Raw genomic sequence first — 16689 nt, forward strand, 5'->3', positions numbered from 1 at the left:
GCAAGGACTGCTACATCGAACCAGTGGGTGGCTTTTCCTGTAGCCATGAGGGCCAGCAGGAGAAGCAGTTCTCTCCTGGTCCACCTAGGAAATGAGTTACCCCCTCAGAAATTGGACACCTCACCTCCTCTTCATCCAATATCCTCTGATGTCCTCTACAGCCCACCATCCCCTCCCAGCACCCCTCGTATGTTTTCTATGGCCCCTCTGCGATCTATTCCCCTCTTCTGATCTTTCTAGTACAAATCGAGTCCACGTCCACCAACCTCTTCCGCCAAGTTATCAATGCCTCCAATTGTTCCTGGCCCCCAAATCAATGTCCTATCCTACCTCATTCACTCTTGACTTCAGTTTATTGATGTCACCTTGACCCCGATCTCTCCCAGTCATGCTCTCACATTGATGGCCCCTGACCCAATCATTCCGGCTCCCCTCATCATTATTATCCTCAACCCCCAATTTCTCCAAGCCCACACCAGCTTCTGATGTCTCTGCTCTCCCTATCAGTGACTGCCCTTCTCCAGGGAAACCTCCCAATGATGTCATCCCAATACCCAAACTTTCCCTACCATCAAAGTATCCTCAACCCCTGAACTCCCTGTCCTTATTATCAATGTCCCCTGAGCCCATTTATTCCAAGCTTCCCATTAATATTCCCTATAAAACTTAATCTCCCTCACTTTTGCCAATGATGTTCCCCCTGAAACTCGATCTCTCCATCCCTCCGTTCAGCTCCCTGTTTACAGCCCAGTGATGCAGGCCTATTCACTATACAGCCAGCCAGACTCTCAGCTGTGGCTTAGAAATAGATTCAAAAATTGTACTTATTATGGATTCCAAGAATGGGGCTTAATAGAAGAACATGAGGGAAATCTGCTCTTCCTCTGCTCCCTCCATGCTTCTGTGTTAATATTGAGGCTCTATTGCATTTTTCCATACAAAGTAATTCATGTACCCTACATCTCTTTTATGGCAATTCGGAAATATTTACTCAGCTTTTCGGTACAAAGGTTAAAGAGAATTTACATAAAATATTTGGACACATATTTTCTGTTGCTGAAAATCTTATTGTCTTAGATTTGTTTTAAAGGATTAAGGCATACGAGTAAAACATGAAGGCTTGGAGCTATGGGTTCCAAGTTAAATAGAAAGCTTAATTGCTAAGAAATAAAAATAAATTGTACAAAGTGCACTAAAGGTCTGTCCTTATTTTTAACAGTCTATTCAGTGGATTTTGGGCAGTAATTTTTCTACATTTTAATTAAAAAATCAATTTCACACATTTCCTTCACCTTATCCAATGGTGTATGTTTGCAGTGGTAGATCTTGAGCAACTTTTAATTTTTTTCCTGCTTTGTTTGCAAATGACATTCATTGATTTTGACCACGGTGTCTTAAAATTGTAGTTTGAGAAAAAGGTAGAAGATGTTAACAAAACCTGTCTATATTTTACTAAACATATTCTGATATCCCTTGAAACTTAGTGGAAACATTTAAGATCAGAAAATAGTTGCTTTAATAAGTATTCAATTATACATGAAATCTGAGGCACGAACCTTTGGTTCTTCTCTGTGGCCTAGTTTACGCACTTCCTGTGATCTCCTTAGCACATTTGACGATCTATAATGGTCAGCTTGGCTATCTATCAATGAGCCCATGGAGTACCGCATATCAGGTGAAGTATCCAAGCGTGGCCTGAAAATTAATGATGCTTTCATTAGTAATGCTTTCATAATGTTATAAAAAAAAATGTGTGCTGGAAACTCCTCAGTCTTAAAAACTGAGAAGAGCACTATTGATATGGCATAATAGCTAAAATTTTAATATAGATTGCCACAGTGACTATGCTCCAATAATATTTCATTGGCCGTAAACTGTTTTGAAATATCCAAAGGTCACAAATATGCAAATAAATATAAGATACTTCATTCTTTGTCGAAAAACAATTTGCCCATGAGTCATACAGCTAGTCGGGTCAATGCGGCATGGAAAGAGGTCATTAGATATTTTTATTTTTTATTTTATTATAGAATTTACAGTGCAGAAGGAGGCCATTCGTCCCATCGAGTCTGCACCGGCTCTTGGAAAGAGCACCCTACCCAAGGTCAACAACTCCACCCTATCCCCATAACCCAGTAACCCCACCCATCACTAAGGGCAATTTTGGACACTAAGGGCAATTTATCATGGCCAATCCACCTAACCTGCACATCTTTGGACTGTGGGTGGAAACCGGAGCACCCGGAGGAAACCCACGCACACACGGGGAGGATGTGCAGACTCCGCACAGACAGTGACCCAAGCCAGAATCGAACCTGGGACCCTGGAGCTGTGAAGCGATTGTGCTATCCACAATGCTACCGTGCTGCCCTCCACAATGCTACCGTGCTGCCCTCCACAATGCTACCGTGCTGCCCTTAAGCCAATAATGTCCATGCTGGCCATGAGCGGTGCCTGTCAAAGAGACAGTACATGAATTTTTTAAAAATTGTGGACGCATGCAACTTTATTTATTTTTTCTCCTGGCCAGTGTTCTCTCTAAATCCTGAATACATTTTTCCTGGTCTTGTATCAGTCTGTAAACACATTTGTCACAGTATTCTTGTGGTTGCTGGCCATTTGGCCAGGAGGAAGGAATTAAAACAGGCAAGCTCAGAATTTCACAGAGCTGGTCAGCATGCTAATTTATTGGCATCTTCCTGCTTCTGGGCCATTATTAAGGAGGCAGATTAGGAGGGGTGACAGCTACCCACCAGCAAGGGACAGATAGCTTGTGAACATTACTAAAAGGATAATTTAAGACCAATAAGAAGACGCAAGCAGAGATCAACATTCCAGGATCAATTTGTGTCCCCGCCTCAGTTGCAATACCCACACAACCACAGCAGCAGCCGCAGGCTGCCTGTAGCTGGGTCCACCGCCACACGACCGCTGAGGCCATTAGTTTTTGAAAAATTTTGAACATAATGATAGGGCACCTTCATCTTTTGGCACCCTCTGGAAGACCTTCTATTGGTTCCCCCAGTGTCAGGAGCAACACTCATGTTGAGTGACTACTGCTGGCCAGGTCAGAGCCCAGATTTGGTCCCAGTGTTAGTGTCACAACCACAGAAGGAAAATTCATCCCCTGGTGACTCATTACAGTGCAAGGGTTCCTTCATGAGGACCTTCTCGCAGCTACTGTTGAATTCTCTGGATAGACGTGATGACCTTGCAGGGTCTTGGAGGCCTTTGTAGCCTCTGGGTGGTCAGGGACATGACTGGACAAAGTCCTGACACTGCCCCCGGCACTCTGGGAGTGCCAAGTGGCACTTCACTAAGCAATTGCTGAGGCCTCTCCACTTTTACTTTCTGAGTCTCACATCTGCCTCATGTGCAGTCATACCCTCCCCTGTCCCTGACCACTAAGCAAATCAGAAGTGCCTACCCTAAAGGATAGGACAGCCTCATCGTACTGTTTAGAGGGAGCTTTTCACCTCCTGATGCAAGGCAGCATCAGATGCTCAGCCTCCAGCTTAATAGCTCTAAGCTGAAGTTCCTCAGCCTGCAGACACTTATTAATGACGTGTTTGCGCTGGATCACACTGGTGTCCAAAAGCTCTCAAATTCTGTAGTCGCAACACATCACCTACCCTGCCATCTTTATTAAATGTTAATAAATTATTCTGAGTTAAGTTGTAATCAATAAACTCTACTACTCCCAATCAGCTTTGCTACTGCTAGTAAACCTTACTAATACTAATCTACAATTACTAAATTACACAAGTTTTTAAACAGGCAGAATACTCACCAAACAATCACTTGAAAAAATGAAATTGCTTATTGTCACGAGTAGGCTTCAATGAAGTTACTCTGAAAAGCCCCTAGTCACCACATTCCGGCGCCTGTTCGGGGAGGCTATTACGGGAATCGAACCGTGCTGCTGGCCTGCTTGGTCTGCTTTAAAAGCCAGCAATTTAGCCGAGTGAGCTAAACCAGCCCAGCCCACTTACCTATTTCCCTGTGACATCATACTCTGTTTTCTCTGCACACAGCCAGTCTACAGACTAAGCCCCCATCCCAGCTCGCTCTCTCTCCCCTTCTCATGCTGATTTATGCCCCTAAGTTTTGCTGCTCTCTGTCTCTCCTATTCTCCTACTGATTTATGCTCCACAAATTCACCCAACTGATGATAAATGCTGCTGGTTGGTCTGAGGTCATCTTGATTGGTAAACGTGTGCAGTGTGTGATGGCATGGGCAATAAATGCTTGCCTTGCCAGTGACACTCACATCTATGAAATAATTGAAGAAGAAACAGTCACTGCAAAAAATCTGAGAGCCCTCTTCTTCTGATTGATTTCAGACGGTGAAAAGTGCACATAACTGGCCACCTGGGCAAAGATGGCATCAATGGGAGGTGCAGTTGTGTACAGCAGAGTGTGAACTCCTGAAGATGTCATCAGCAGATTCCTGAAAGAAGCTGGAGGCAAAGAAATTCATGCCCACCTGGTCTACTGGAAAGACAGTGTCTCCTGAGGCATTGTTGCTCAGTCACGAGAAAGCTGATCTTCTGCCTGTACAACCTGTGCTGGAAGTTTGACCTCCTTCATGCTAGAGCCCAGCCCCAAAAGCTTTACCCCTTATCCTCAAACTATAACCTCTAGTTCTGGACTCCCCCACCATCGGGAACATTCTTTCTGAATCTACCCTGTCTAATCCTGTTAGAATTTTGTAAGTGGGGTGGGGGAGGGACTGTAAACGGCAGTGTTAGACAGTCCGACGCTTGCAGCCGAGGGGGTGGGCAGCTGGTGGCACCCAGCCATGGTGGCCGGTATGGGTGTCGGCATGTGGTGCAGGGTGGAGGTTCGGACGGCCTCTGGTTTGCCGGGGGGCGGGCAGGTGTCAGGTTACAATGCATGGGACGAGGGTTATTGCGAGGGACACAGTGCTGCCTAATCACACTCCCTCCCTGAGGAGGTTGTGCAGTTTCTGGTCTGGATGGTGCTGACGGCAGTGACTGCCTCTACCACCTACGCCCAGGCACGGCGAATGGCGGTGGCGGGCAGCCTCCTTCCCGAGCCGGGGTACAGGGTGGCCTGCCTCTCCTCCATCACGTCCAGGAGGGTCTCCAGTTCTGCATCAGTGAAGCGTGGTGCTGCCCTCCTCGCTGCCATCTTGTCGGCTGGGATGGTTTGTGTGTGTGGAGTGAAGTGTGTATATGCGGCTGCAGCTTGTCAGCCTCCTGAGTGTCAATCGTGAAACCGGTAAATCCCATACCATTTCTCATTGGAATCGATTGTGTTCCATGTGACGTGGTGCTAGCCCCTCAACAGCCGCTGAATCGGTCCAGGTGCGGCGCCAGTTGTGGAAGTCCACGAATCCTGCCCCGGCATCAATACTTAAGTCTCAGGAATGGAAAATCCCACTGGTAGTCTCTTCTCATTTAACAGTCCTGTCATCCCAGGAGTCAGCCTGATAAACCTTCACTGTACTCCCTCCATAGCAAGAACATTCTTCCTCAGATAAGGACACCAAAACTGCACACAATGCTCTAGGTGTGGTGTCAACAAGCAGTGAAGGCACATGCTCAGAACAAGTCCTGACAGCAAATATCTTTTACCTTGTGGATTCTTTTGGATACACCAGATTTAGGCAGGATTTGGAGGCTGTTGTTTGGGAGAGGCTGTGTGAGTGTAAATCCACATTTGCATGTATAGGAGTCTTTTAAGGAGCAGTTGATGGGAGTGCAGGACGGGCATGTGCCGGGAAAAAAATAGGGACATGAAAAGCAGGATCTGTGAACCATGGATGACCAGGGAAATTGAGAATATTGTCAAAAAAAGATAAAATGCATGTGTGAGGTACAGGCAACTAAAAACAGATAAAACACTTGAGGAATACAAGGAAAATACAAAGAGCTCAAGCAGGGAGTTAGGCGGGCAAAACGTCTCCAGTATCGAGTATAAAAGTTCAAAAATTATGTTACAATTATATGGAACACTGGTTAGGCCACATTTGGAATACTGTGTCCAATTCTGGTCACTACACTACCAGAGGGACTTGGAGAATGGAGAGAGTACAGAAAAGGTTTACCAGAATGTTACCTGATATGGAGGGTATTAGTTATGAGGAGAGATTGAATTAATTGGGAGTTCTCCCGAGAGAGACGGAGGCTGAGGCGCAACCTGACAGAAGTGAATAAAATTATTAGGGGTATAGATAGGGTGAACAGTTGGAGGCTTTTTCCCAGCGTAGAAATGACAATTACAAGGGGACACAGGTTCGAGGTAAGGGAGGAACGGTTCAGTGGAGATGTGCGGGGTAAGATTTTTGCACAAAGGCTGTGTGGCCTGGAATGCACTGCCAAGTGAGGTGGTTGATGCAGATACGTTAGTGACCTTTAAGACTTATCTGGATAGGCACATGAACAGACGGGGTATAGAAGGATACAGGTGGTTGGTCTCGATAGGATATGTGATCGACACAGGCTTGGAGGGCCTGTTCCTGTGCTGTATTGTTCTTTGTCCGGTAGCGAGGGAACGCTTTTGGAGAGGTAAGATACTCTTTTGGCTGTGACCCTGGGATACTTGTGGTAGGGTGCCCTTTGGGAGGGGTCAATGGGTTCTTAATATTAGAAATGAATGAGTGTAAAAAGTGCATAATCTCATTGGAATTTCAAAGTCACCGAAGAACTGTGAATCTGTCAAAAAACGGCGCACACTGACAAAGAAATGTGATGCTTTTAAAGAGTTGTCAAAGAACTGTTTAGCTGTCAAAAAACTGTCAGAACTCATTGGAACTGTCAAAGCTCAAGGGAATTGTGAACCGACTTAAATCTTTCTAAAAAATATGGGGCGGGTTCTCTGGTCCACCAGCTGCGTTTTCCTGGGTAATGCGCCTTCACCGGCAGCGGGATTCTCCGTTACCGCCACCTACTAATGGGATTTCCCATTGTGGCCACCTCTGCTGCTGATAAACCCACGGGCTTTGGTGCGCTGCCGGCGCAACAGAGAATCCCGCCGTTCGTGAATCTAGCCCATGGTGTTTTTTAAAAAATCAGTGCTTGCTATTGCACTGTTTGTTGACTTAGGGCTGAGGGTTATCATTATCAGATTTGTGTTGCGTGACTGATTTTACAACTATATAGGCTGTTAAGTAAGCAGTTCTTTGACAAATCCCAGTGGTCACAGATGGAAATGTTTGTTTCCTTGAGAGATTAAGTACTTAAGTGAACGGTTTGTTTTATAAGGGATGAAATTAAAGCGATTTTTAAAAATTTCATGAGAGATTAGTTGAAGGACTTTCAGTGTACTGGATTTTTTTATCAAAAAGATTGTTTTAAAAAAAAAATAGTGATGTCATCAATAGACACATTTCAGCATGGATTCTGAGATTTGCCCATGGTTTGCTCAAGGTGAGTTGGCATGGATGCAGTAAGCTGTTGGGTGGGGGGCAAGGGTTGGCACTATGTTGGCACAAGGACTATAAAGTAGCAGGCATTGGTTGGCATTGGGAGTATGAGGGCCATGGGCGTAGTAGAGGGGCACAGGGTGGCATGAAGAGTTTGAGTGGCCTGGAGGGGTGGGTAGGATGCATGAGGTGGCATAGTTTGGCATCGATAGAGCATGGTGAGTTGCGGGAGTAAGGGGGGTCTGAGGGAGTGTTTTTTGTTTTATTTTTAAAATACTTCACGAAAGTACCGGAGCACTGAGGCAGTGCCTCTGTACCTGGCAGCCTCCACCCTTGTTCCGGGATAATGTGGCCCCAGAGAATCCACCACCTCGGAGAAAAAAAAATCCTAATTTTGGGGCATTCTCTCCTGGTTCGGGTTTGTGGAGCTGGGTAATGTCCTAACTCTGAGCTCAGGTCATGGGAGCAAAAATTTAGGTCTTGATTCAGGCTTTGTTGGTATTGTTTTCGGGAGCAATTTCTGAAGATATCAGGAGCACACCCCATTCTTTCTTGGAATAGTATCACAAAACCTTTAACATCACTTGAATAAACATTCTTGCTTTAATATTTTATCTGAACATTAGCATCTCAGACAATGGAACATTCCATTGTAATGCATTGAAGCATTTCCTCTGATGGGCATGTCCTGGTTTACCTCCACAACACTCGAAGATTAGAATGGTATCAACTGAGCTAACTCCAAGAAGTTTAAAATACGAAAGAAAGATGTTATTTAACTTCTTTCAAAACCATTTTATCTTAATAGTTGAATTTCTTTCAGAAAGCAATAAGATCTTGGTTTAATATTAAACTCCCAGTTTAACTTATTCCAACTTTATTATTTCGGAGTATTCGGATAATTGTTTTTTTCCCCATGGACTTGACAAGACGATAGGACCGCTGCAGAGGACTTCCTGCTGAGTCCATCTCATGTAATATTGTGGAAACAATAATCTGCTTTTATATTACCTGAGGGGGCTTCTTGCAAGTGACAGTTACCTGGCCTGTCCCAGAGGGTGAAGCTAGTGAGCAACAGTTACCCTAGTCTGACACAGAGGAAAAGAGTACAAAAATATTCCATTAGTTTCTTGGTCAATATTGTGATAATTATCTAATTGTTTATAATAGCTCTTTAAACTGCCTACTACAATTATAATTAATTACATGCTTTAATGATTAAATGGCTCAATTTAGCAATGAACTTAATCATGTAATTTAAGAATCCATGGCGATCGGACCCCGGGGGATGCCCCCCACGGTGGCCAGGCCCGCGTTCGGGGCCCACCGATCGGCGGGCGGGCCAGTATCGTGGGGGCACTCTTTCTTCCACCGCCGCCACTGCCTCCACCATGGTGGAGGCGGAAGAGAATCCCCCAGCGCGCATGCGCCGGTGGTGACATCAGCGGCATCCCGCCCCATATATTCAATTAATTTTATAAATCAATCAGTTCCTAATTACTAATCAAATTGCACTCTTAATTTATTAATTTATAACAGTGTGTCTGTTTTACAGAAGCTACATATTATGGGGAAAAATTCATTTGTGTATCCACATTTCAAGCCGCACGACCAGACTACAACAATTTTTTGAGGCAAGCAGCACCACAGGCTCTTTGCTGCATGACCGGCATGATTTACTTAATGATATTAATGAGGAAACTTGTGTGGTTATGCAGTACTGTCTGGCCCTGGAGAATTGACATAGATCTGCAGAGCACCACTTGAGGCGCTGTGTGAACAAATGTTTCCCCCTACCTGTTTGAAAAGTTTGAATCAGGTAAGGGTATATCTATTGTGTATGTTTATGGGGATCGACGTATACTTCTTGATTCGAATGAATTATTTAGTAAATATGTTTTCACAAAAATACTGTCAGTTAAAATTGTTTACAATCTCTTGAAACAAGCAATTAATGATCCATAGTACAGCAACCAAATTAAATTCCTCAAAATAATAAAAGTACTTTGAATTGTCAAACTGACTTTCCAATCATTGCACTCCTTATTCATGTAATACACTCGCAAGAAATTCAACACCCTAAAAAAACATGAAACAAAATACATAAAGGTGCCATACCCATTTTCTAGTTCTGCCGATAACTCATCACTATCTCACAGCTCATTTGTGTTTTCCTCCTGTTATGTTCCCAGTGCTTAAATCTTGATTATTTTGCTATGTTTATGCACTTATGCAACCTGATGTGACAGTGCATCTTTGTGCACCATGCTGCCCATCAGTAGCATGTGATGGTACGGTCACAGTTACAACATACACGGTGAAGTGATGCTATTATGCATATTAACTATTCTTATAAACATAATGACCCCTTAGGAAAAAGGTCTATAGATAAAATAGAATTTAAAGTACATCAGGAGTATTAACTGGAACATGCACAGAAGAGACAGAGCAAATAAACTAAATGTTATATCTGTAGAGAAGAAGCCACAAATAAGTGAAAGGCTTGACAACAAATAGATAGACAAGGAAAGTGTTTCAGAATCATGCATTTAGAGTTTGTAAAAGACACAAAAAGGAATCAAGAAAGAGTTAAATACAAGCGACTACTGTGACACAAGGGGCGGAATTCTCCGCTCCCGGGAAAAATCGGGAAGGCCGTCATGAACTCGGCCAAGTTTCACGACGGCCTCGGAGGCCGCTCCTCTCACCGTATTCACCTCCACCCGGGGGGGCTAGGAGCGGTGCTCCGTTATTCACGGCCGCCGAGAATGACGTGACCGAGAATGACGCGACGGCGGCGCCTATGTGACGTCAGCCATGCATGCGCAGGTTGGCCAGCTCCAACCCGCGCATGCGCGGATGACGTCACGATGGCTGATGGCTCAATCTCGCGCATGCGCGGTGGCCGTCTTCCCCTCCACTGCCCCGCAAGACGTGGCGGCTTGATCTTGCGGGGCGGCGGAGGGGAAAGAGTGCGTCACTTTTAGACGCCGGCCCGACGATTGGTGGGCACCGGTGGGCCAGTCCCCTCCCGAGCACGGCCGTGGTGCTCACTCCCCTCTCCCACAAGCTTCAAACGGGCCTTTGGCGCCCATGTTCACGACGGCAGTGACCAGATGTGGTTGCTGCCGTCGTGAACCGGTCGCGAACAGCAGGCCGCTCGGCAAGCGGCGATTCTTCCGAGCGGGAGGTGGTAGAATCGCGGGTGGCGCCAGGGGGGCATGAAATCAGTCGCCCGGCCCTACCGCGATTCTCCCACCCGGCGTGGGGAGCGGAGAATCGCGCCCTAGGTTCAAAAGTTTTCCGAAGCTTAGCTAGTGATGCCAAAACAGTGGAGAACAGGGCTTGAGCCCATTTGGGATGTGGGAACCTGGGCAGCATTTTACTGGCAGAGGTCAATTAAAAGGCTCTTGCAGGGACTGCTTCCCAATTGAGGATGGCAGCCCGCTTCCAGAGCTTCAGCCCAATCAGAGGACCTGCATTTTGGCAGCCCTGGCAGTGTCACTGGTAGACATGGTTACTGCTGTGGATACAAGGAAGTATAGAACCTTAGTTAGGCCACACTTGGAGTATAGTGTTCAATTCTGGTCGCCACACTACCAGAAGGATGTGGAGGATTTAGAGAGGGTGCAGAAGAGATTTACCAGGATGTTGTCTGGTATGGAGGGCATTAACTATGAGGAGCGGTTGAATAAACTCGGTTTGTTCTCACTGGAACGACGGAGGTTGAGGGGCAACCTGATAGAGGTCTACAAAATTATGAGGGGCATAGACAGAGTGGATCGTCAGAGGCTTTTCCCCAGGGTAGAGGGGTCAATTACTAGGGGGTATAGGTTTAAGGTGCGAGGAGCAAGGTTTAGAGTAGATGTACGAGGCAATTCTTTTTACACAGAGGGTAGTGGGTGCCTGGAACTTGCTGCCGGAGGAGGTGGTGGAAGAAGGGACGATATGACATTTAAGGGGCATCTTGATAAATACATGAATAGGATGGGAATAGAGGGATACGGACCCAGGAAGTGTAGAAGATTGTAGTTTAGTCGGGTAGCATGGTCGGCACGGGCTTGGAGGGCCGAAGGGCCTGTTACTGTGCTGTAATTTTCTTTGTTCTTTGTTCTAAGTAGAAGGTGCCTCATGTTGAGATGTCCTCAAAGGTCAGCTAGGTTTGTTTAACAACAACAGCAGATTTTATAAATGTCTTTTGTCAGAGCCAAACATGGCAGGCTCCAGCATTCAGAGGGGTGCACTCTTCAGTGCCAATACCGGTGCTGCTGAAAGTCTGATGGGATGCCATCATGGTTTATCTGGTAGTTTGCTTATGTGGTAGCAGCCCCTCCGGACATCGGGAAAATGCAGCGGAGGCAGAATGTGGTCAATAAATTGGTTTAATTTGCCATCCACTGACCAGAGACAGACAGCTGAGATTCCCACAGTTGAGAAAATTCCGTGGCAGGGGAAGACTTTACGTTCCCTTGCAGACCCCTTCGCCTGGCATTTTATGAGGCAACCTGCATCACAACCTGTCTAGAGGGCTGGTAAAATCCAGCCCCAAGGTGAGAGACAGGTATATGAAAAGAAAGAGACACACATTTTATTTTTAGCAATGAACCTTGTAGATGAATTATTCCATATCACGGTGCAGTATTTTTAAGTTACTCGGCATTTGGCATTAATTGGCATCTTATTTTTAGGTTACCTGGACATGGCTGGGTCCAACAAAGCAACAGATTGCATTTTCATTTGTTGAACTTCAGAGTGAAATTTTTCAACTTCTTCTGCTAGTCGTTCCTGTAAAGAACAATTAATTAGGCTTCAACACCAAAACATAAGTTTTTAATGACACTTCAAAGTGTAATTTATAAAATATAATGGGCTTAATTTTTTTTGGTTGAGATGACAAAGTTATAGCGAATGACTTTATTATGCTCATAAAACTACAGGAAGTTATGGCATAACAGAAACTTGGCTTAAGGAGGGGCACAAAAGGCAGCTCAACACCCTTAGATGTATAGTTTTCAGGCAGGAGAGGAATAAAAAAGATGGGGACGTTGCATTATTGGTTAAAGAATCAAGTATAGCTGTGGGGAGAGATGATATACTGAATGAAACATTAAAACAAGCCATGTGGGTTGAGCTCAGAAATAAAAAGGGGGCAGCCACACTGCTAAGAATGTACTATTGACCCACCAAAAATGGAAGGGAATTAGAAGGGCAAATATGTAGACAGATATCTGTGTGCAAAAACAATAGGGCCTTAATAGTTGGTGACTTCAACTAATCTAATACTTGGGATATGAACAGTGAAAGGACACAGAGGGTGCAAAGTAGCCAGCAAATAACAAGCCCAACGAGAAGGGGTACAATTCTGGATTAGGAAATGAGGCTGGGCTAGTGGATAAGGTAGCAGTGGGGGACCATTTTGGTGATAGTGGCCATAACGTAGTCAGATTTAGTATCATTATAGAAAAGGACAAAGATAGAACAGGAGTCAAAAGTTCTAAATTGCGGGAAGGCAAATTTTACAAGGCTGAGAAACGAGCTGGCAAGTTTTTTTTTATTCGTCCATTGGATATGGGCGTTGCTGACTGGGCCAGCATTTATTGCCCATTCGTGAGGTTAAGAGTCAACCACATTGCTGTGGATCTGGAGTCCATGTAAGCCAGACCAGGTAAGGATGACAGATTTCCTTCCCTAAAAGAATATTAGTGAACCAAGGAGTTTTTACAACAAACAGCAATGGTTTGCGGTCACTTTTTAGACTTTTATTGAATCCAGATTTTTATTGAATTCAAATTTTACCATCTGCCATGGCTAGATTAAACCCTGGGTCCCCAGACATGACTCTGCGTCTCTCGATTACAAGTTCAGTGATAATACCACAACGCCACTGCCTTCACTTAGTGTATTGAAGGAAAAACTTTCAAAGCAGTGAGGGGCATTCAAAGGTGAAATTCTACAGTGCAGACATGTCCCCAGAGAAGGAAACTTGGTACTGACAACTCCAGAAGCATACAAGACAAGATAAAGTAGAAAAAAGAAGTTTATGACAGTCACAGAAGTCTTAGGGGGAGATTTTCTGGCATCCCATTAACTGGCAGTGGGATTTTCTAGTCCTGCTACCGTCAATGCGATTTTCCATTGAATCCACCCCATGTCACAGAGAAACCAGCAGCAGGGGTGCGCTGTTGGCAGGACCGTAAGATCCTGCTGGTGTGAACAGTGGACGATCTCTCCCTTAAAGCTGAAAGGAGTATAGAAAGTGCAAGTGTGAAGTAAAAATGGAAACTAGAAAAACAAAGAGAAGATGCAAAAAAATTGACATTTGAAAACAAAGAATATCTTAAGATGGTTTCCCTATATATTCAGAGAAAGCAAATTAACTGAGGAAAAGGTAGGGCCTATGAGAGACGCACATGATAACTTGTAGGTTAATTCGGAAGATGTGGGCAGGGTTCTCAATGAGTACTTTGCCTCTGTCTTCTCTAACGAGAGAGATGATTCAGACATTCTAATTTAAGAGGTGCAGTGTGAAATATTAGATGCAGTAAGTATAGTGAGAGAGGAAGTACTGAAGGGTCTGGCATCCTTGAATGTGGATAAGTCACCAGGGCCAGGTGGATTGTATCCAGGATGCTGAAGGAAGCCGGTGAGGAATTAGTGGATGCTCGGAGGGTCACTTACAAACTCTGACTAGATACAGGTGAGATACCAGAGGATGGGAGCTCAGTGAACATTGTACCATTATTTAAAAAGGGTGCAAGGAATAGGCCAAAAAACTATTGGCTGGATAGTCTGATGTCAGTGGTGGGAAAATCATAGGAAACAGGGGACAAGAAAAATTGTCATTTAGAAAGGTTTGGATTGATCAGGGATTGTCAGCATGGTTTTGTGAGGAGAAGCTCGTGTCTTACTAACTTAATAGAACTTTTTGAGGACGTAACAAGGAGGATTGAGGAGGGATATTGTCCACGTGGATTTTAGTAAGATTGACTGGTCAGAAAAGTGAGATCTCATGGGATGCAGGGGAAGGTGGCAGGTTGGATCCAAAATTGGGATAGTGGTAGGAAACAAAGGGTAATTGTTGATGGATGATTTTGCAAACAGTTTCCAGTGCAATTCCATAGGGCTCAGTCTTGTGGCACTTGCTTTTTTGTTGTATACATTAATGATTTAGACTTAAATGTAGATGGCATGATTGGGGAATTTGCAGATGACAAACATTTTCCGTGTAGTTAATAAGTGAAGAGGGTAGCTGTCGGCTCCAGAATGATATCAGCGATTTGGTTGAGTGGGCAGAGAAGTGGCAAATGGAATTCAATCTGGGAAAGTGTGAGGTTATGCATTTGTGAAGGGTGAACAAAGCAAGGGAATACTCAATAACTGGGAAGATATTGAATGGGGTTGCGGAAGTGAGAGACCATGAAGTACTTGTCCACAAGTCCTTGAAGGTGGCACGACAGGTGGACAAGCTTGTCAAGAATGCATATGGAATACTTTGCTTTATTGGGTGAGGAAATTAATGCAAAAGCAGGGGTGTAATGCTGGAACTGTATAAAACAACTTTGGTGAAGCCAAAGCTGGAGCTTTGTGCACAGTTCTGGTGACCACATCACAGGAAAGACATGATTGCTCTGGAGAGAGTACAAAGGAGATTTACCTTTTACAAGGTAAGATAGTCCTTCTTTAATCTAAAAACTGTTTTGCAAAGTGATAATTTGTTTGATTCAGAGTTTCGAAATACTCTTGGGTTTACTATTTGAGGTGTTGAACCAGTGGCGTGCAGAGGTCTGGTGATGCCCGGGGCAAATCTTGATTGTATGCCCCAAAGACTCAAGTATAAGGCCTAACATACTGAGAAATATTATGAGAAAGGAAAACATTTTGAATATATAAACACAGATGAAACATGAAATAAACGCTTTATTCGATTTTAATATAAATCAATCAAATTTATTAAGTTCTTTTCCCCAAATGATACCTCCTGTCACAAAACACCTGAACTACTTCACTTTTTACATCAGCTGTGAGAAATTATTTTTCAATGCTTATTAAAGCCAGGTTGGTCAGTCGCTCCTGTGACATAGAAGACCTCAGATATGTTTTTATTAATTTCAGTTTTGAAAATGACCTTTCACAGCTTGCAACTGAAAATGCGATTGTAAGCAGTAATCTGTATGAAACACACAGCGTCGGAAAGACATCCCTCCCATACTGCAGTAAAGACTCCAGAGCATCTTTAGGATCAGGGGGAACTCTATTTCCTCCAGCTCGAAGGAGCATCACAAAATCAATAATTTTGTCATATAACTGAATTGCAACCACATCATTGTCATAATAATTTGCAAAGTCTGAACATTCCTTTTTTAATTTCTCTCTTTCTTGTTCATCTTCAATCACTCCTGAATTCAAGTTCAGAAGAAAAGAAAATCGGTCACTGAGTCTTTGAAGACGGACACTGCGGTCTTCAATTTCAGTTTTTAATCTGTTCACAATCTCAACCATTACTCTATTCATTTCTTCTTGTGCCATCAGTCCACTATCTCTTGCTGACTCTCCAGGCATTATTCTTCTTCTCCTTGTTCGTGCAATTGGTATTCCCCAATTTTGACAATATTCATTGGCTAAATCTATTGCATTGTGGATAATTTCGTCATTCTTCAAATTCAAGATATGAATAAGTCCGCTCAAATCACAAGAAGCTTCATGGAACCCCATTTTCGGATCCTGCAAATGTTTTGAGACTTTATCCACTGATGACCAAAAATTTAATAAAGTTATAAACGGGAACTGTCGAATAGAGTTCAGTAGCGATCCTGCATCAGATTTAGTTTCCCTTGAAAATTCTCCTTCCAGCAGGTGTTGAAGGCTTGCAATAACGTTGTCACACTCTTCGTGGATTACTTGCATAGCATCATGGCTGGAACTCCATCTTGTATCACACTGTCTTTTCACAGTCCGAGTGACAAATGATTTTAACACTTCCCAACGAGAAGTAGATGAAGAAAAAAAAGTAGAGTTTTTCTAGAATGCCAAAAAATGTAACAACAACAGGTTGCACCTCACTTGCATGGACACAGGACAAATTGAGGCTGTGGTTCTCGCAGTTCACAAACACAGCTTTTGGGTTAACTTCAAGAATTTTTTGTTGAACACCTCCTCTCACTCCAGCCATAACTGCTGCGTTATCATATGCTTGACCACGACAGTCATTCATGGAAATTTTGTCTTCTTCCAATTTTTCCTGAATTTTATTTACCAGGCTGACTGCATCTTTCTTGTTGACTTGAAAAAATCCCAGAAAT

The 16689-nt window shown here is 44.0% G+C and overlaps 1 protein-coding gene across 8 annotated transcripts in view; it reads right to left on the reverse strand.

The window, feature by feature from the left end:
• Positions 1-16689, reverse strand: part of ppfia2 (PTPRF interacting protein alpha 2) — a 511344-nt gene that overhangs the window by 107769 nt on the left and 386886 nt on the right. For all 8 annotated transcript variants that reach the window (XM_038781072.1, XM_038781076.1, XM_038781071.1 and 5 more), the window contains 2 exons: positions 12084-12175; positions 1557-1695 (listed from right to left, as the gene is read on the reverse strand). In XM_038781072.1, coding sequence (XP_038637000.1) covers positions 1557-1695; positions 12084-12175 — 231 coding nt within the window. The remainder of the gene's footprint in view (positions 1-1556; positions 1696-12083; positions 12176-16689) is intronic.

This window comes from Scyliorhinus canicula, chromosome 20 (assembly GCF_902713615.1).
Source record: "Scyliorhinus canicula chromosome 20, sScyCan1.1, whole genome shotgun sequence".
Classification (NCBI taxonomy): Eukaryota; Metazoa; Chordata; class Chondrichthyes; order Carcharhiniformes; family Scyliorhinidae; genus Scyliorhinus; species Scyliorhinus canicula.